The sequence below is a fragment of the Dreissena polymorpha genome, chromosome 7 (assembly GCF_020536995.1).
Source record: "Dreissena polymorpha isolate Duluth1 chromosome 7, UMN_Dpol_1.0, whole genome shotgun sequence".
NCBI classification, from domain to species: domain Eukaryota; kingdom Metazoa; phylum Mollusca; class Bivalvia; order Myida; family Dreissenidae; genus Dreissena; species Dreissena polymorpha.
The window spans coordinates 64,759,543-64,781,330 of NC_068361.1; the positions used below are offsets into that span (position 1 = coordinate 64,759,543).

At 34.1% G+C, this 21,788-nt stretch overlaps 1 protein-coding gene and 1 non-coding gene across 12 annotated transcripts in view; one reads left to right on the forward strand and one right to left on the reverse strand.

The window, feature by feature from the left end:
• LOC127839296 (disabled homolog 2-interacting protein-like) overlaps window positions 1-21,788 on the forward strand; it is a 210,017-nt gene that overhangs the window by 126,939 nt on the left and 61,290 nt on the right. For 9 of the 11 annotated variants that reach the window (XM_052367574.1, XM_052367575.1, XM_052367572.1 and 6 more), the window contains 2 exons: window positions 5,232-5,348; window positions 8,611-8,658. In XM_052367574.1, the coding sequence (XP_052223534.1) occupies window positions 5,232-5,348; window positions 8,611-8,658 (165 nt within the window). Of the gene's footprint in view, window positions 1-5,231; window positions 5,349-8,610; window positions 8,659-19,686; window positions 20,033-21,788 lie in introns of those variants that run through there. The other 2 variants (XM_052367573.1, XM_052367583.1) reach the window with 2 other exon arrangements.
• On the reverse strand, window positions 14,467-14,548 carry Trnas-aga (transfer RNA serine (anticodon AGA)). Its single transcript has one exon. It is a non-coding gene; the product is annotated as a tRNA-Ser (tRNA).

Genomic DNA, 21,788 nt, shown 5'->3' on the forward strand with positions numbered 1-21,788 from the left:
CATGAACAGTTCATGAACATTTTTCTTCTATTTTTCAATGGCTCATTTCTGTTCACGGACTGTCAGTGAATAGTTCATGAACCATAGTTCTTCAAGAGTTCATGAACTGAGGTGGCATGAAGTGTTCATGAACTATTCATGAACAAGAATTTGTCAATTTATGCAAAGGTTATCATAAGTGTTACCAAAGCTCAACAAACAGGTCAGGGTAAGAAGAAACAAGTCTTGTATTAGCACTTAACATATTGATAGCAACATATAACAATAATTTAAATATAACACTAATAACTGAGATACAAGTGGTTTGATAATACTCTTTAAATTTCATAATACAACTTTGCACTATATGTTCATGAATAATTCATGTATTGAAAAGATTATGAATAGTCTCATTTTCAGTTCAAGAATCATTTACTAATCAATGGTTTCCCTGAAATGGTTACACTTACTGTGAGTGCCAAAGAACTTGAAATGGAACCAATGGCTGATCAGTTCAGCCGGTAATTTATTAAAGACTTACACTTTCAAATATAACATAAACCATGTGCCTTCCGTTTCAACTTCCTGTGCTCACAATATTCTTCCTTTGTAAAAATAGCAATGCAATGTACATGTTTGAGTTCTTGATATCATCTTAAACTGTTCTTGAAATAAGATGTCCTTAAAACGTTCTTAAACTTGTCTTTTAAGTCTTCCAAGAACAATGACAGATCCTTTTAAGAACATATTGGATTCTTCAAAAGTCCATCATATGTTCAAAAACATTGTGTAGACCTGTTTAAGAACATCAGAAGGAAACATGTTGTTCAAAAAAGTTCTGAAAGTGTTCAAGAATAGTTTAAGAATAATTCAAGAACAGGAAAGGTCCTTACAAAGTTATTGAACTGTTCCTGAAGGCAGTTCTTGAACAGTTCTTGTACAAATGTTCTTAAAATTCTCTAGAACAGGTCAAGAACTCTTACTTACAGTGGTGAAAGTACTATGCATATTCATACTAACTTCACAGGTTTCACAAATCTACAAGATTAGTTTGCTAGACATTTCAATGTTTCTTTCAAAAATATTTATGAAACATCTAGCACAAAGGAATTCATGAATTATTCATGATGGATCCTCAAAGTCTGTCTCAGAAAAGTCATCAGAAATAATTGTTCATGAAATGTTCATTACTAAGTATTTATGGTTAGATGAAGAACTGTTCATGAACTTTGAAGTGTTCAACAAAAATTCATAAACTGTTCATGAACGTGTCTTAAGAACAGTTCATGTCCAAAAGTTCATGAACCAAGATCAGGAACTTTTTGAGAACAGTTCATGAACAATTCCTGATTGGCTTGAAGTGTTCATGAAATCATGAACAACATTTCGCCAAGGCTGTAAATGAGCCCCATATTTACTGCCAGTGCTAGGTTACCGTTTCCCATTTGATCATTCTTAAGTATTGTTATTGTAATGCTACGTTACCACCACCACCACCTCCGCCGCCGCCACCACCACCACCACCACCACTGTATTCACACAATGGCTGCTACTACAACTTATAGCCCATATAGGGGGGCATGCATGTTTTACAAACAGCCCTTGTTATTGTGTTCATCCCCATTTAGGGCTTTTAAACTTCAACAACTCTTATCCCTTTGCAGGGTATTGACATATATGAGCAATGAAGAATGTTTTCCCTCATTATTAATACATTTTATCTAAGGTCATCATATGATGTAAGATATAAATTTAGATACGAAAAACACCTCATTTTACCACCATACATGTATATGACCTGTGGGAAATTAACCAGACATGTTTGCATCGTCATTGCACTAAGTTTGATAATATATCATTATAAGCCATCTATTAAGTCAGTTAATATGAGTGTACAGCTATGATGTAATCATAATACTTAATAATGTGATGACAGCGTTGGAAACTGATGTATCTAAATGAAATGTCTGTATCATATACAGCAGTCTGCTTCACTTCCATCACTTGATATTGGCCGTGCTATGGAAAAACAGGGCTTAATGCATGTGTGCAAATTGTTGACTGCACAGGTCAATCAGGGACAACACACATTCTGCCTTAACTCGATTCCCATTAAGTTAAAACTTCCTTTACATAAAAGAATACCATTACAGCAGAAAGCGTCATCCGGTATTAGCCAGTGCAGACTGAGCAGGCTAATCTGGGACGACACTTAATGCATATTTTCACAGATTGTGGCTCATTATGTTACTAGGAAAGAACACCACCATGCTATTTAACCCATGTTAACGTACGATGACACCTTGTTTTTCCAATTAAAAGACACCTTCAGCATAATGCATCACTTGGTGTGGCATGCAGATATTAAGGGGTTTTATGATGTCATAGGTTTATGATGTGGTTGTTGCTTTTTATAGCCATGAGTTTTTAGTGACCATGACAGTTTAAAGATGTAAAATGAGTACTGCTGTATCATTATATTTACATTACATCAGGGTCAATAGAAATTTAGTTTTAGTTAATTCTAAAAATGTTGTGTAAAAAGTTTACACACTTGATACAGTAGACCCTTTTCACAATAGGCCAAAATTGATAAGAGCGTAAAGTCACGTGACTCGCAGAACTCCAGAATGAGGCTGAACGTGTATAAGTTTCCAATACTCCCGCGCAACGCCGCATCTGATTTCAACCTTTCATTCTTTTAAACATTCGGCGATGTAACGACTTAGAAAACACAATATGACATTGTCAGAAGAAGTTATAATTTATGCAATTCACATTATAAGTGTCAATACATTAAATAAATTGTCTTGATTAAAGTACTCGTTTTTCTCCAATTTTTCACACATTTGACACGCTTTGATAGAGCTTTGTTAGAGCTTTTTTATCGCGCTGTTTATTGGTACATCTGTGGTTAAAATTTAGCCCCTGTGTTCCGGATAAACCAATTATCTCGTTATGATCAGATACTGTGCCAACAAATACTAAATAACCGCATGGTGTCATAAACCACCCGTGGTAGATGTCTGGTCATTGAACACCATGTATGTACCCCAATGTCTTATCGTGGTAGAAGTATTACTTTGTCATTTCTAAGACTAATGGAACGCCAAATACTCTAACTAAATACTGTATAGATATTAGCCAGTTCAATCATAATAATACAGGGAATGCTCATTCGTCCTAGCTATTTCACACAGGCTGACATTCGCCCCTATGTTTTTTGACAACCTGAACATTCATGCCTACATTATTTTGACAATGGTCATAATGGTTCCTACATGGTTTTGACAGCCTGGACATTCGTTCCTTCGTTACTAATAGACAGCCTGGAGATTCGTTCCTGAATAATTGCTATCCCGGTCATTATTATTACATTTTATCAAAATAGTATAGCACACAGGGCTTTTTATCCGGTATTTTAATATGTCGTTATTGAAATATAAGTTCAAAAATAATGTTCTCATATTTTATGTTATACATTATATTGTTGTAAGTTTTTTCAGTGATCATGAGAATGATAACGTTAAAAAATAATCGAATATATCGACTTACACTGAGATATGTAATTTGTCAGAATGTTGCAGAAATCTGGGGGTTAAAACTATGTAGGAGTATATATATCCGGTCTGTCAAAATAATGTTGGAACGATTGTCTGGGAGGTCTAAAAAGCATGGCAATGAATTTCCGGGTAGTTAAAACGTATGAACGAATGTTTGCCTTGCCAAAATTAGCGTAGGAACGATTTTGATTGTGAAAGAATTTTCGGATACATAATAAAGTGCTTAATACTTAAATATACATTTGAAATATTTATTAGCTTTTATGCTAAACACGAAACCTATTTAGCGGGTACCGCTAAAATAAAACTCCGTCCTAACATAGTCTTATAAAGAGTGTCTGTTAGTGTATGGAAGAACACAATTAAAACAAGAATTTTCATTGACCACAACGGGGTAAAAAAACGTTTCCGATAAATAGAGACACACTCACACAAGAGAGATTTATGACATGATGTGACATATATTTATCACTCATAATCAAATTTAAAGAGAAATCAAATGCATAGACAGTTCAGTTTGCTCCACGTTTGTTTTTTCACCTGTATAAAAGAATTATTCAATATTGTCTTTCACTGAAAAAGAATATTAATTAAAGTTAAAATAAAAAAGACACAACATTTAAATAGTTCATGTGCTTTGCATTTTCTGTTGCTCTTTCTTAAGATTAAGTCAACACACATTTTACACGTTTGATCGTTCGTGAAAAATAGTACAGACCAACAAACATACCTTTGAGAATTTAAGTTAAATAATAACCTTTTGTACTCTACGACTTTTGTATTTGTTTTGCGCAATTACCAATGTTTATTCTTCAGATCACATTTGCTCTGATGACAATGGGTATCTTGATTTTGAATCAAGATTAAATAAAATGTATAAACACGTATACACTAGTGGTACTATATACTATGGCTTTGAAATATGACTTGGGTGTGAGATTGTTTATTTCATAACCCCTCATCAAATTATTGACTAAACAACACATCCATGTATGCATATGTTTGCCGTAATTGTTATCAGTGTCAGTGCTCATGAAAATCCCAAATGCAATAAATAAAAATCAACAGGTTTATAATCATCGATATATGCTCCACCAAAGATCTATACACGTTCAGCCTCGTTCTAAAATTCGACGCGTCACGTGATATCTAAAAATAGAAACAGCGGTATAGTATTGTGAAACTGGTCTGTTCATATGTTCTAATTGCTTGTTTTGCCATATTCAAATTGTTTTGTATGATTTGTATGGCAAAGTCAGGAATTATCCTCTCTCCCCATTATATTTAACCCTTTGCATGCTGGGAAATTTGTCGTCTGCTAAAATGTTGTCTGCTGAATTTCTAAAATTAGCATTTTCTTCGAATTTTTTTCAAAGAATACTATCAGAATAGCAAACAGTTTGGATCCTGATGAGACGCCACGTTCTGTGGCGTCTCATCTGGATCCAAACTGTTTGCAAAGGCCTTTAAAATTCAGCTCCAGCGCTTTAAGGGTTAACTATAAATGTTTTCCTTCAATATCACCTATTATTTTAATATCTGTAATCAATTTAACAATGCTTATAGTTTATTTACTTATTGCAATAATGTAATTTATATAATTTTCCATATTTGCTATTTATGTTTATTTGGAATGGCATTGGTTTTCCGCTACTTTTAGCTTGTTTTTGTTTTCTTCTGTTTGTTCAGCAACACGTTTGTTGGCACTCTGAAACGCACTATGAGCCTTGGTCGGCTCTCACGGAAACGGCTTCGATCTAAATCATCTGACCTTGACAACGGGAAATTGCACGAGCACCAACACTTGTGAGTAGCTGTAGTTCACTTAAACGGGGTTTAGTGCATGTGCGTATGTGTTTGCACAGGCTAATCAGGGATGACACTTTTTGTCTAAACTGCATTTTTTGCTAAGAAGAAACTTGCTTAACCCATTTATGCCTAGTGGACTCTCCCATCCTCCTAAATTGGATCAATTTATTTCCAAAATGAGGGATGCAGTGATTTTTTTGCTTTTATTTGTTACATTTGAATTGGGAAAATTAGCGCGATAAACCGTGAAATTGGGAAAAATAGCGCGATAAACCATAAAATTGGGAAAAATTAAGCATTACAAATATGATTATAAGTAACAGAATTAATATTGTTTATAAGTGCATGTTCAGGGGGTTTTCTAGCCATTTTGGGAAAAGGAGTCTGGTCAAATTGGGATTTTTTTTCAATCAATTAAAAAGGCGAATTTGAGAATTATTTATCGACAAAAAGGACTACATTAATGTTATATCCTTTGTAGGATGTTAAAAAAAATAAAATTGAGATATAGAGTTAAGAAATCACAATTAAGTCATAGGAGACTTCTTTCTTAAAAAAAAAATTTAAAAAAAAATTGGGGGGGGGGGGGGGAAATTGGGCTTTTTTTGCGGATATTTTAGTAAGATTTTTGTGGAAAAACGTGGAATTTTGCTATTGGGAAGCAGCCGAAAAATTGGCTGTAATTTTGAACAAAAAAAATCACTGGGATGTCTGTGATATTTATTTCTATATTTGGAATTATCCTTACAGAAATTCCTTTAAGCAAACAGCGTAGACCCTGATGAGACGCCGCATCATGCAGTGTCTCATCTTGGTCTACGCTGTTTGCAAAGGCCTTTTTTCTAGACGATAGGCATAAATGGGTTAATGCATGTGCGTATGTGTTGTCCCAGATCTTGTGCAGTTTGCGCAGGCTAATCAGGGATGACACTTTTTGTCTAAACAGCATTTGTTGCTAAGAAGGAACTTGCTGAAAACAAAAATACTATAACAGTGGAATATGTTGTCCCTGATTAGCCTCTGCAAACTACACAGGCTTATCTTGAACAACACTTTGTGCACATGCACATCAAAAAAGAAGACATGGCTTGGTTGGCTTAACTTTTTTATTTTAACCCATTTATGCCTAGCGTCCTGAAAAAAGGACATTGCAAACAGCGTAGACCCAGATGAGACGCCGCATAATGCGGCGTCTCATCTGGGTCTGCGCTGTTTGCTTAAATGAATTTCTTTATGGAATATTCTAAATATAGAAATAAATATACTTGACACCCATAATTTTGGAAATAAATTGATCCAATTTAAAAGGATGGGAGAGTCCACTGGGCATAAATGGGTTAATTGTGTTACCATGCACAAAGTATTTCCCATTATGGTAAAGCATAATTGAAAGATAAAGAATCTTCAAAATCTCTATGAACGAGATGCACTGAGAGGATAATTGCTAAACAAACTCAATCTTTAATACCATCACAATATTTATGGAAACAACGATTTATGTTATGCCCAAGATGTCCATGGTCTTTTAACATTAAACTAATGGGCTGAATTTGCTCTCAGTGGATGCTTATTTTTCTTTTGCAATAAACATCACTGCATTTTGTTGCACGCTATGCCAGTCACAAATAAACACATGTCAACTCTTATAATAATTATCTGTTGCAACTTATTACCCTTTCCCACTCAGAAGCAAAGTGAAAATGGCTATGTTCAAACATCATAGATTACCGTAACAGCCTGCAAATAACTGGCAGTCTGTTCAGGTTTATGCTGTTTGCTGCTCACCAGTATCTAAGGGTTGGAAATAAAGCCTTTAAAACTAATCAAGTAAGAGAGGGATTCAATTAAATTTAACTTTTTAAGGGACTACAAATAAATGCATCAAAATACATTATCTAAGAGGTAAAGCATCAAGTCATTATTTTATTTAACCCTTAATGAGTTCCAAATAAAAGGTATGAAGGCCAAGAGTCTGTTTGCTATAAGATATAACTAAGCATAAAATTTGAATGTAGTTTTAAAAATGTTATGTATCTAGGTGTTGGGGCATTATATAGGGTATCATCATTTAACCATTTACCACATAGATACGTAATTTTACGCATTTGTAGTTCCTTAGAAAGTTAAATTTAAGACCTTTGTTACTAAATTCATGTTTAAGAGGATTCATTTCCAACCCTTAGATACTGATGAGCAGCAAACAGCATAAAACCTTAACAGACTGCGAGTTATTCACAGACTGTTAAGGTTTTATGCTGTTTGCACAATATTAGCCATTTTAAATTTGCTTCTGAGAGGGAAAGGGTTTAAATGCAAAATTAAAGATGTGGTATTATTATTAAATCATGCAATATCAGAAAAAGATTACATTTCTGCTTAAAAAAAAACAAATGACAGCTTTACTAGTAGTATGTTCTTGTCTGTACTGTTGTCCCTATCAACTGTACACTATTTGAAATATTTGAATAAGAATTACTACATTTATTACCGACACAAAGATATCAAACAGTGATAAGGTATCAAAGATTCAATGATCAGGTATACAAGATCAGGAAAAACCATTACTTCTCCCTAACAAGGATTGACATGCATTATAAACACACAGGGACAAGATTTATGTTTTCATATCTGATGGTTCCGGGCTTTCCATCATTGATTTATCCAAACTATGACTCATCCGTCTTCTATGCCAGTTTTACAACTGAAGAACATTGATTTTCTCTGCTGTTCCTTATTTTATGCATATTTAACTGCAGTCTGCTATTCTGTGCTGCATGTGTCATGTCATGTTCATTATAAAAAAAAAACTGTTGTAATGTGATAATATTTATGCCATGAATAATTTATTAACATTTGATACTATTGGAACGATTGTTTCTTGAATTGTGTCTGTGATTGCTGAGTCATAACAAACCAACATTAAGTAACCATCATCATCATTGATTCATCCTAACATAAATATCATTATCATCAATATCATCCTCCTTCTCCCCATCACATCCTGAAATCAGTATCATTATAATAATGAATCCATTATTATTATTATCATCATCATCATCCTGATATGATTTATCAAGGACTGATATGAGTTATCAAGGACTGATGTGATTTATCAAGGACTATTTTGAAACTCTTATACTTTAAATTGTATCATCTACTAATTGTTCATAATGTATGCCCATGTTTCATGTCATGTAATGTTCATTATCATTATCAGCACTTACATCACATTGTATTCCATCTCTCATCTCGTTAACAGACAGCCCTGTACCTGTGTCACCCCGACCCCTGAAGCCAAAAGCACCTGGTAGGTGAACATTGTGTATCCGTAGCAACCAAGTTCCAAAATGGCACTTTCTTTATTTTGCAAACTGCCTTTATTTTGCAAACTTTAGCTTACATAATTATGTTGAATAAAATAATGCTGTAAATTCTCTCAAATGAATTCAGATTCTGGTGTTTATCAGATATGGTGCCCCCAGAATTAGTTATCTTGAGGTCACATGTTTGATCTACACTTTTGGTACATTCTTAAGATCTTTTAATGATGTCAAGAACTGGTTTTACCCACTAAACAGTCTTGATAGTGTCTGATGTGTCAAACACATGTAGTCTGAAGACTGAGTTTTGTTCTTTTCATGCACATTTTCTTAAATACAAGCAGCTTTACAACAAAGTTGACTCAAATTATCATTTTCTACAACTTGAGTACAATGAGTAAAAAAAAATTGTGTATTTAAAAATTATTTTCTTATTTTTTGTAATGCTTACAATTTTGGAACTTGGGTAATACTCATGTGAGCATCACATGTATACTTATATTGTGCACTTTCTTCCGAGATGTGGGGTTTGTTGTCTTTCCTGGCATCTGACTAATTGATTGCTAGCACACATAGTTTGATACCCGGAGGATATGTCAGTCAATAATAGTGGCTGTAGTTTTATGGTCGTAGTTTGAATTTCCCATGATTGGTTTATGAGTACATAATTATGATGTTTACCTTTTGACTGTTGGAATATGAAACATAGCCATCATGGAAAAAGATATATGTATAGGAGTTGCAGTTTTGGAAAACCTCGATTAATGCATATGGATAATCCGTGGGACGACACTCCGCTGTATGGAATGTGTTTAAAGGAAGTTTATTCTTAACAAAGATCACACCGAGGCCAAAAGTGTCGCCTCAGATTAGCATGTGTGGACATGGACGACAATTTACGCTCATTCATGAAGCTGGTTTTCTCAGAATGCCTCTTATTTGCAATGAAGTTTTGTATAGCGATTTTGAAAATATGCACTTCAGACATCGTCATCAACTTTCAGATATTTTTATGTTAAATTTTCTGCAACAGTATTAAATTGCAAATATATATGAAGATTTGACCAAATACAATAGCTTTTAAAACTCAACTTTTAATAAGTCTTTTGATTTGGAAATAATATTACTTTTTTCACGAAATTCTTTACATCAGATTTAGGCATGCAAGGAGATACATGTTTCCAGCCTGCACCATATGGTATATATTATACAACAGCACAGATATCAGCATTTATGTATTTTAACTGACAGTGGAAAACAAACGATGCACCCCAGATACCTTACATTCATCAATAATGCACATGTTTGTAATGATAGGCAATGTATTGGTTACTTTCTTTTAGTGTGTAACATAGAAGCATCAGATTTAAAAACTTGAATAAAACAACAATGTTTTAACTTTTGATGGTTCTACTCGCTGTGGTAGTCAGTTTCAGTGTTTTAAACACTAGTGTAATCAGAATGATGTATTGCATTTCTGTAGGTATTGATTGGCAATAAAACTGAAGCTTACTTGACACATTTAAAAACGGAAAGTAAACGTCATTTATGATTTATTGACATGAAACTTTATCAACTTGTTTAATAAATGTGAGAACTTAAGTACAAGACCGATTAGTCGTTATATTGTACATGTCATGTCTGACGCAAATTTGTCTTCCATTGAAGGCAAAAATATTAATAAATTTTAATGCATTGTGGTACATTTTTATTGTATTTGATTATGTTTCAATTGATTTAAAGAAAGAACTGCTTTCTTTGTTTTCTGAAAAGAGTCATTATATAGTCAGTTTACTCAACACCGGCAAAATCTATTACACACTCTCATCCTCGTTGCATATCCTCGTTGCATAAATATATTAATCCAAAATAAAGAATTAAAAACATTAACACCTCAAACAATTTGCTTGACTCATTTATAATTGCCGACTTATCAACATCTATATGGGTTAACATATTTGTTTCTTCTACTAACATATGTGTCTGGTCGGGCACAAATGCATCGGAAAGTCTCCAAAATAATCTTCTGTTATCTCTGTTTCAGAATTTTATTTTTAAACAGGAAGTTCACAGTTTCTGAAATACATCACAACTGTAATTTTGGCAAATGTTACTAGGATTTTTTTTAAGTATCTTGTTACAATCCTTTTTTTTTATTGCAGTACCTGCAATTGCATATCCCAGCAAACATTTATTGGGAAACTAGAACATTTTACAGCAACAGTTTTGTATGTCATTACGTAATACTGGTATACACTTGTATCAGATTACAATTAAATGGATATAATAGTTTCAATGCATTGAAATATTAGTTCAGCATTTTAAGAAGTTTCGGTGTTCACAAACTGCCATATTAAAGACAAACTGAAATGCCGAATAAAATCTTCAATAGATAAAACAAAAACACACGCACAAAATGCACCATGTTGTTCAGTTTTAAGCAAATATTATAGCATGTACTCCATAAAAATGATGGCTTCATTATTTTTCTACTTTTGAGACCCAGGCCTATATATATTCTGCAGGCCATGAATTTCTTGGTGGAGTTCCAAGTAATAAACATCCTATGCATCTTATGTAGATGTAACTTCAAAGAAATTGCTTTTCAAGCTGCTATTTCACTGAGCTGGCAGATTTACGTTCATTTAATATGCATTTGCAAGTGATGTCCTACCTCTATGAAAATTGACAGTTCTACCTGGGGTTGCCTACCACTAAGTTTGTAGACGTTGAATCACCTACTGTCTTAGCTGATTAACTTAGCGGTTGCATACCACTAAATTGACAAACTCTGACAAAGGGTAGTTGGGGAATTGTTCTTGTAAGAATATATGAAAATGTATATACTTCTTTGCTTTTATACGTAACAAATTATACCAAGAGAAGAGGCAATTGACTCATTGTAAGTGGATACCTACATCAATCATTTGCAATGACCAAGATTTAATTTCAGATGTGAAATTTAAGTGGGACTTGCTTTAGTCAGTGTAATGGTACCCTCATAGGCATGGTAAGTCATTCACAAAGACACTTTCATATGGGTGGGCAAATTCCAAGTAAAACAATGTGCTTTTGGGTGTAGGTTTGTTTGATCAGGCCATATTAATAAGCCAGTATCATGGTAACTTGACAAACGACCAACCATCAACTTAAGTGCTTGCGCTAATGTCAGTTGCCCCAATTTCAGCCACCATTTGATTTAGGAAAGACTGGAAAAGGTTGACGAGAACTATCTGGATGTGTTTGAGTTGAATGTTTGTGACGGCTGCTTTAAAGGGATCTTTTCACGGTTTGGTAAATTGACAAAATTGAAAAAAGTTGTTTCAGATTCGCAAATTTTCGGTTTAGTTATGATATTTGTGAGAAAGCAGTATTACTGAACATCTGCCATGGTCTAATATAGCCATTATATGCATCTTTTGACGATTTAAAAACCTAAAAATTATAAAGCGTTGCAACGCGAAATGATTGAATAATTTGGAGAGTTCTGTTGTTGTCGTTTAAATTTGTGAAACTACGAAGATTGCTTATATAATGTATAAAATACGCATCTAATGTATGCTTGGCAGGATAGCTCAGTTGGCTAATGCGTTTTTACTTCAGAATTCTGGGGGTCACTGGTTCGAGCCCTGCTGCGAGCTACTTTTTTTTCCTTTTTTAAATAATATTTTTGATTTTTTACTGGAGCTTTTAAAATTTAATGTTTACATTTATCAATATAAAGCATTTAATGACAAACTACAAAACATGCCAAAATCTGTGAAAAGGCCCCTTTAATGTCCGGCAGTTCCGAATTGTTTGTGGTACATTTTATGTATGTATCAACATCCATTACTGCAGAAATAATTATGAGGAAATACAAACTAATGTATGCAACTGTGTGCACTAGGATTCCAATTATAATCGATGTATATAAAACAAATCATCAGTCATCAATCTACTGTTTCATAGGGTAGATTAAGGCCTTAATTGCTTCTAGATCAAATAAATGCCAATGAAATTGGATGATAAATTATAAAACGATTATAAGTTAAACTGACTCAATATTTCATCAAAACTTATTAAATTCCACTTGATGTGAAATTTTAGGCAATCTACTTTCTGTGGTGGATCAACATTACCTATGGATATGTTGATAAACTTCACTCCACTGTTCAACAAAACTTTGATAATGTTGATTATATTTCGGCACCCACTGGGTTTTGATCTGCTTTTAAAGCTTTACTGCAATGTCTTCCTCTGAGTTAATATCTAATAAACCAGGCAAGTAGGTAAATACCGTTTTGATTTTACTATTTAGTATCTGGTTGTTTCTAAAAAATATCTGTATATTTACTTGACTTTACAGTTAAAAAGTTTATTTTGTCGCAGTTTGTAATCTGTGTGACTGTATTTTACTATAGTAAAAATTAATTGCTATCAAATTAATTGGATTTGGATTTTATCAAAACACAGAAAGCTTTGATTACTTTTGGTAAGAAAGACAACTAAAAACAAGGATATTTCCCTCAAGAAGAATATTTTTTATTGCATGCAATAACAATTTAAAACAACATGTTACATTGACAATTTTTAGCTCGGTGTTTTCAGAGAAAACCTGAGGTATTGTCATAGCCAGCTCGTCGTCCGACATCTGACGTCCGACGACTGCCTCGTGCTAAAACCTTAACATTGGCTCTAAAATCAAAGTGTTTCCACCTACAATTTTGAAACTTCATATGTAGATGCACCTTGATGAGTTCTATATGCCACACCCATTTTTGGGTCACTTGGTCAAAGGTCAAGGTCACTGTGACCTCCAAAAAAATCAAAAAAATTCTGGCAAGCTTTCATTTATTCAAAACTGCACCCGTAGCCAAGCATGGCACCAGTGTTTATAATGCAGTGCTCTTGTAATGATTTCTATAGTTTAAGTTCTGCTAACTTATCCTGAAGTATATGAAAGAAAATTTGGATAACGACACACAGCACTTAAAATGCTAAAAATTTGTAAAGATCTTTGCATTTCACTTACTCCTTCCAAAATGTAATACTAGCTAAAGGAGAATAAGTAGCCTTTACAATAACATCAAAATATAATTTAAGGTAGCGCACCCCTAATGCCGGCACATATCCAAATATAATTTTATTAATTATTTTCCTAATCAGCATCATTTCACTGAACTACATGCAAATTTGCAGGTAGGCTTTCCATGCTTTAAAAAAAAAATATACCAATTTTTGCAAAACCACCCTCACTCTCGGCTTTTGTCCAGTTTATTTTCATCCCTGGGGTATATAAAAGTTCCATAATTCATTCAAATTTCCAAATATGGGCATGTAGTTGGTGTGTACAGATGCAGTAAAGGTGTTTAAAATTTAAACAAGATGAAATAAGTATTCTTTTACAGACATTTATTTTTTACAAATTTTTATCTATGGAATAGCGCCATGAAATGTAAGTGATTTCAGCCAAGTAAAAATTGGTTCGGTTAAAAACAAAGTGTCATAAAATTCAAAATAGTATCATTTAAGTTATATTTTAAACTAATTTTTTATAGAAACACTATATACAGCAAAAATACCAAGAAATAGACAGATTCACCGTTTACTTTTTGAAATAAAAATAAAAATGCAACATGCATCATTCGTATTTTCAGAGGTAAATTATCCAATTTAGCCATAACGTTGTTTTAATTTTAAAAATTGAAGGATGTGCATACAATTTTCAACATATTTAACAATAAACATAGCTTATATGCTATATTAAATCAAATTACATGAGAAAAGAAATAAAACGCGTCGCAAAAAGTATGCGATGTCGGCAGGATTCGAACCTGCGCGGGAAGATCCCAAAAGATTTCTAGTCCATCGCCTTAACCACTCGGCCACGACAACTTCACATCAGTGCAACCTTAAATTAGATATTCATAAGTAAACAGGTAAAAAGGCTTGCCGATCTTTGATAAAATCGCGAAATCATATTTTTCAGATGATAATTGGATCAAAGTAGATATTTATAGTGAAAATAATGTAAATCCCAATGAATTAGGTAAACACATATCAAAGTTCGAAGTTTGAAAAAAATAAAATGCATCTCTCAGAAATAACCGATCATTGAAGATCGGCAATGATCGTTAAATAAATCGCGGGGAATCATTAGAGGTGCGCTATCTTAATCTATAATTTGCATTCCCTAAAAGCTCATATTGCAAAGCATTTCTAACCTGCATGAGAAAAGTAAATAAATTATTTATTCAAAGCACTAGTTCGATGTCATTATGCATACATTATCAATCAAGACGACATAGAAATATTTATTAGGCAAATACAAGGACTCAACATTACAAATTACAGGTATGGATTTTCACTATATCAATAATTACAATCTTAAAATATAATCATTCAAAAATTGTATTAACTCAACAAGTTCGCCACTTTTGCCTATTATTTATTCGGGCAATTTTCTAAAGCTGAATGAATTCAATTATAAAATAGCACACTTCTAATCTAGTGTGAACATACTTAACCCTTTCAGTGCGGGAACCAGATTTTGAAGGCCTTTGCAAACAGTTTGGATCCAGATGAGACGCCACAGAACGTGGCGTCTCATCAGGATCCAAACTGTTTGCTATTCTGATAGTGTTCTTTGAAAAAAATCGAAGAAAATGCTAATTTTAGAAATTCAGCAGAAGACATTTTAGCAGACGACAAATTTCCCAGCATGCAAAGGGTTAAAAAAGCACTGATTGTCTTGTCACATTTTAACTTAAGCTATTACTTTATTTTACTGATTTTTGGGGTAAAGTGTTGTATTTCAAACAAAGGCTCGATATTTCCATCTATTGGAGGTTTTGTAAAGGGGAGGCAATGGGAGCTGCTCCTAGCATTGTTAGCAACTGTTATCAGATGATAATGGGCTGGAATTTGTAGCCAATCATCTTTGGCCAATCTGATCTCAGATCAATACCCATTGAATGATTGGGACAGCTGTTTTGTCTTGAAGTCAGTGATATTCAGATAACATAGCTACTGTTAACCTGATTTTGCCGTTTTCACAAATAAAATTTCTGCCATCAGACACCATCTCGTCTTTGTCCCTGCTCTGTCACTCATCCGTAATCTGATACAATCATTGCAAAATCTTTGAATAAAGTGGGAATTATTTTATTCCATTTGCTTTAGGAAAGATGTTATTGTCTTTAGTTCATAGACTACACTATAGACAGCACTCCTAATCTTAATATAGGATTTTGTGCTGGCGCACAGGACATGTTTTTAAAAGTATGACCATTTTATTAATTCATGAAAAAGAACACCTTGAATGTGTGTTTAAACAAAGTTGAATCATGCGTATTATATTACTGTGTCAGTTTATACAGACATCTTATAATATATACTTCAGCCTGATTTCTTCTAGAACATAATATTTCACAAAATCTGTTTTAGCCTCACTGTCGGAAAAGTGGCTGAATGCATGTGAGGAGTAAGTGTTGTCCAAAACTAGCCTGTGTTGTATGCACAGGCTAATCAAGGACACAATTTTCCACTTTTATGGTATTGTTCGTTAAAAGAAAGTCTTGTCTTTGGGAAAACTTAGTTAAGGCTTGGTGTGTCGTCCCTGTATAGCCTGTGTAGAATGCACAGACTAATCAGGGATGACTCTCAAAGCACATGCATTTTACCCAATTTTCCCAGAGCAAATCAAACTAATGGAATTGTCATTTCGACAATGTAATGAATCCCTGAAAACAGATCCCTTAGAAATCATGGGAACTTCCAGGACAAGGAGTGCTTTAAGGGTAGGATTCAGGGTGTTAAAACAGCTGCTGGGATCAAATGGTGGCATGATAGCTGGCTCAATCATTGTGGGAAAACCAGAGACATGATTCCTAATGGAAATCAATATAGCCACTGAAGTCTGAAAGACTGGTGGGAATGTGGAGGCAGTGTTGCCATACCAGAATCAACAAAGACACTATATCAATTGTATCTAAGGTGTGCCTGGTGGATGCTATGTGTTCTGTTGTGTCAAGTTTAAAAGTGGATTCATGACTTGAAATTTCGAAAGGTCAGTGAAATTTTAAAGTATAATGTTTGTTGGTTTACTCATTTTAACCTTATAATAAAACATACTGTGAATCATTGTCTTTTATAAGAGAAAACACATCAGACTTGAAAGAAACTGACAATTTTACTCTTTCGTTATCATTCATCAATCTATTCGTATCATTCAATTCTTTTACAGCATGTTTTATAGGTTGGGTTTAGGAACTGTGTTGACAACCTCTGTGTGTTTTGCAGATGTATACCAAAGTCAAATATTGATTTCCCTACAGAAATGCATGCTAGCGTGAAGTCATCAATAATTGATTAATCATAATATTGTTTTGTGTTTGTGATGCATGAAGACTCTACGTATGTACATGGTTTCATTAACTATATCCCCATTACCATTGGTAATGGGGGCTATATAGGGGTAACTTTGTCGGTCGGTCGGTCTGTCCGGAAAGCTTGTACGGGCCACTGAAAGGTAAAAAATGGCCATAAATGAGCTTGTCTGGGCCATTATTTATCCATGTCGTTCATTGTGAGATTTAAAAATCATTTGGCACATTTGTTCACCATCATTGGACGGTGTGTCACGCAAAAGAATTACGTTGATATCTCAAAGGTCAAAGTCACACTTTGAGTTCAAAGGTCAAAAATGGCCATAAATGAGCTTGTCCGGGAAATTACTTTGTCATTTATTGTGAGATTTTAAAATCATTTGGCACATGTGTTCACCATTATTGGACGGTGTGTTGTGCGAAAGAATTAGGTCGATATCTCGAAGGCCAAGGTCACACTTTGAGTTAATAGGTCAAAAATGGCCATACATGAGCTTGTCCGGGCAATAACTATGTCTTCATTGTGAGATTTTAAAATCATTTGGCACATTTGTTCACCATTATTGGACGGTGTGTCACGTGAAAGAATTATGTAGATATCTCCAAGGTCACACTTTGAGTTGAAAGATAAAAAATGGCCATAAATGAGCTTGTCTGGGCCATTATTTATCCATGTCGTTCATTGTGAGATTTTAAAATCATTTGGCACATTTGTTCACCATCATTGGACGGTGTGTCACGCAAAAGAATTACGTTGATACCTCCAAGGTCAAGGTCACACTTTGAGTTCAAAGGTAAAAAAAGGCCATAAATGAGCTTGTCTGGGCCATAACTATGTCGTTCATTGTGAGATTTTAAAATCTTATGGCACATTAATTGTTCACTATCACTGGACAGTGTGTCGCCCGAAAGAATTACGTTGATATATCCAAGGTCAAGGTCACACTTTGAGTTCAAAGGTCAAAAATGGCCATAAATGATAATGGCATAATAATTCTTAAAAATCGCCATAAATTAGATTCTCTCGTTTTGTGAAGCATGCAAAATAGTCTGTGTCAATGCGGCATGTGGGGGTATATGTCACGCCTGTGACAAAGCTCTAGTTGTAATATTCATGGTGAGTCCTGAGATTCAGTGGTTGAAAATCAATCAAAGGTCATAATTATGTCACAAGTCATGTATGAACCTCACTCTGTGAAACGGGGCTGCATGCAAGTGTGGGAAATGTCGTCCCTCATTAGCCTGTGTAACAGGGCTGAATGCAAGTGTGGGAAATGTCGTCCCTGATTAGCCTGTGTATTGTATGTGCAGTCTACTCAGGCTATTCAGGGATGTTATTTTCCGTTGTTATTGTATTTTTCAATTTAAAAGAAGTCTCTTCTTTACAAAAGTTTAGGCAGAAAGTGCACATGTCATCCATGATTTAGCTTGTACAGTCTGCACTTGCAAATATGGGACAACACTTTATATTGGAATTAACCCTTTCAGTGCGGGAACCGAATTTTGAAGGCCTTTGAGATGCCACAAAACGTGGCGTCTCATCAGGATCCAAACTGTTTGCTATTCTGATAGTATTCTTTGAAAAAATCGAAGAAAATGCTAATTTTAGAAATTCAGCAGACGACATTTTAGCAGAAGACAAATTTCCCAGCATGCAAAGGGTTAAGCCTGTTTTCCAGAGCAAGAATCTTATTTTTTAAGGCTTGTTAACAAATATAGAGACTTTGTACTTGTCTTTTAAATTCCATGACCAAACATACTATGTTAACAATAAGTGTACGTAAACTATATATTCCGTTTTTAAACAGCGCTTTGAATCTGAAACATAATTATAACAATTGGCATTGTGTTGTTTCAACTGAATGCATAAGGAAACATTAGCTCTCTTTGTGTATACAGTTGACTGGAAAAAAGGAAATTATTCAAATCAAACACGTTACTTCAATTTTACATTTCAAACACTTAAAACACATTATAAAGCATAGCCAGATATGATTTTTGTTAATAAAAAGAAAAGTCTGCAGCAAAGAAACATATAACATTCCTTAGTCAGAGACGGCTGGTGTTCTTTAAGTGATAAAAGTTACAGGAAATACAGGTTGCATATTGCTGTTGCATATTGGTGTAGAAGGTGAAATTGGCAGTTTATTAACTGGAAGTTTGGAATATTTCTGCAACCCTGAGGCTATAGATATATAGTTAGACTCCATTTATCGGCCAGTGTCTGTTCTGGGGTATAGATTCATAGATTGCCGCACTAGATCTGTGGAATGTTTACTCACTGTGTTAATGGATCAGCTGGTCTGCTGTATTGGCTTCTCCAGTGCTTGTTGAGATAAAGTGTTGAATTAGGTTCATTTGAATGTAAACCTTAGCTGTTAAGCATTTTAGTTACTTGTTTAACACTGCCAATATCTGAGTTTGATTGCTTCAGCCAAGTGCCATCTAAAGGAATAATTGAAAAGGTTTTTCATTTCTTGTTGTGACAGATTTTGAACTATTCAGACTGTACCAGGATATGCCTTTGGAGCACCTGAAGAATGTGTTAACATAGGTTAAACAAGTGACATTTGCAGGTACAGTGCTCAAATGAACCTTTGAACAAAAAACAAACAAAAGAGTATGGGACACAAGTGGATAAACCATATTTGAATTATTGTTCACATTTTGGTATTACAGCATTGTTCACATCTGGATACTACAAAATTGTTCACATTTGGATGTTTCAAAATTGTTCACATTTGGATGTTTCAAAATTGTTCACATTTGAATGTTTCAAAATTGTTCACATTTGGATGTTTCAAAATTGTTCACATTTGGATGTTTCAAAATTGTTCACATTTGGATGTTTTAAAATTGTTCACATTTGGATGTTTCAAAATTGTTCACATTTGGATGTTTCAAAATTGTTCACATTTGGATGTTTTAAAGTTGTTCACATTTGGATATTTCGAAATTGTTCACAGTTGGATAATTCAACATACCAAGTCAGGTAGGAATATAAATGAGCAGTCAGTTATTTAAAATCTGAACTTTATTGTTCAAATAATGTATTAATGTTTTGGGATCATTTCCAGTTGGTGTTATATATATATAGTGTTGTCTCCATTTATTGAGTTAGCTAACTGTTAGCCTACAATCATGTTCCCCATATTCGTAACAGAAAAGGAGGTCCCAGGTTTGTGCCAGAAACATGGCTTTTTCTCTTATGGCTAGTAGCATACCCAGCATGGAGTCACAATTCTCAGGGAGTCCCGTTCTGGGAAAATGGGGTTTAATGCATGTGCGTAGTGAAGTCCCAGATTAGACTGTGCAGTGTGTCACTTTCCTTCTAGACTGAGGTTTGGCTTATCAAAGACTTCCTGTAAAAAAAAATTCCATAAAAGTGAAAAGTGCTGTCCCTGAATATCCTGCGTGGACTGCACAGGCTAATCTGGGACGACACTTCATGCACATACATTTAACACTTCCAGAGAAGGACTTATGTGAAGTGAGTAACATTAATATAATTTCATTGTTAAAGACAAAATAACGCTTATTCTGTAAAAATGGTCACAGGGCTTTTTTTGTCATGATTGAGGACTCGCATGTGTAATTGAGTTATTGAAATATGTACGTGTTATTGTGAAGAGGTGGCAGTTTAGATATGCAGTGAATACCTGATTATATTCCCATTAGTTATGGCTGAAACTGTCTTGCACCAGATGGTAGAAATGCAGCTTCAAAAAAGCTATGGATGTCCAGCAAATGATAAGTAAATAACATAATTAGGGTGAAAAAGATAATGTTGGATAATTGAAGCACATGACTCAAATGTAGGGCATTGTGTGCTACATGGAAAACAATGCATTGAATTCTTCTTACTGATCCAGGGGTGTTTAACCCTTTCCCACTTTGATACATATTTTGACGCATTATAATGTAGTCCTTTGCAAAGTTAAATTTAATTTAAGACCTTTTTTACTAGAATCAAGTTTTTATGGCTATATGTCCAACCCTTAGATACTGATCAGCAGCAAACAGCATGAAACCTGAACAGACTGCTAGTTCCTGGCAGGCTGCTCTGGTTGTACATGTATGCTGTTTGCACATAGCCATTTTCACTTTGCCTCTAAGAGGGAATGGCTTATCCTGTGACACAATTATGTACCCGGAGTTAAGTTACTGTAAGTATCACTTTAGAAACTGAAGATCTTCAGAATTGAGATGATGAAGTCTATCATTATATAAGGAATGATAATAACTGCTTTTAGAATATTTGTCTTTCAGTGGTGTGCATTATTGCCTTTAGGGTATTGGTTGTCAGAGAAAAGTAGTGTACTGGTAAAACAGAAAGGTTTGTTAATTTGTTTGTTGTTTCTGAATGGGTATATTCCAAATTGTTTTCAAGCCATTTTTGGATTTTTTTTTATTTAAGGGTAAAATTGATGCAACTTTGTAACACTGAACATACAATAATTGTTCCAATGTACACCTAAAATATGACAATGTAAACAAAAATGTGTCTAAATACAACTGGCACTTAAATATCTTCTTTTTTTAAGCTTATCAGTATATATATAGAGAGAAAGATTTATTCAGATTTTACGATATCAACACTTGCGCACACCTACACAGTGTAATTGAGTTTTAATTAACCTGTGCAAAATGTGAATAACGCCCATATTATTTATAACTATTAATTAAAATTGCAGACAAAAAAATTCACTCCCGATATCTTACATAAGATGATGGAATGTTTTCAACAG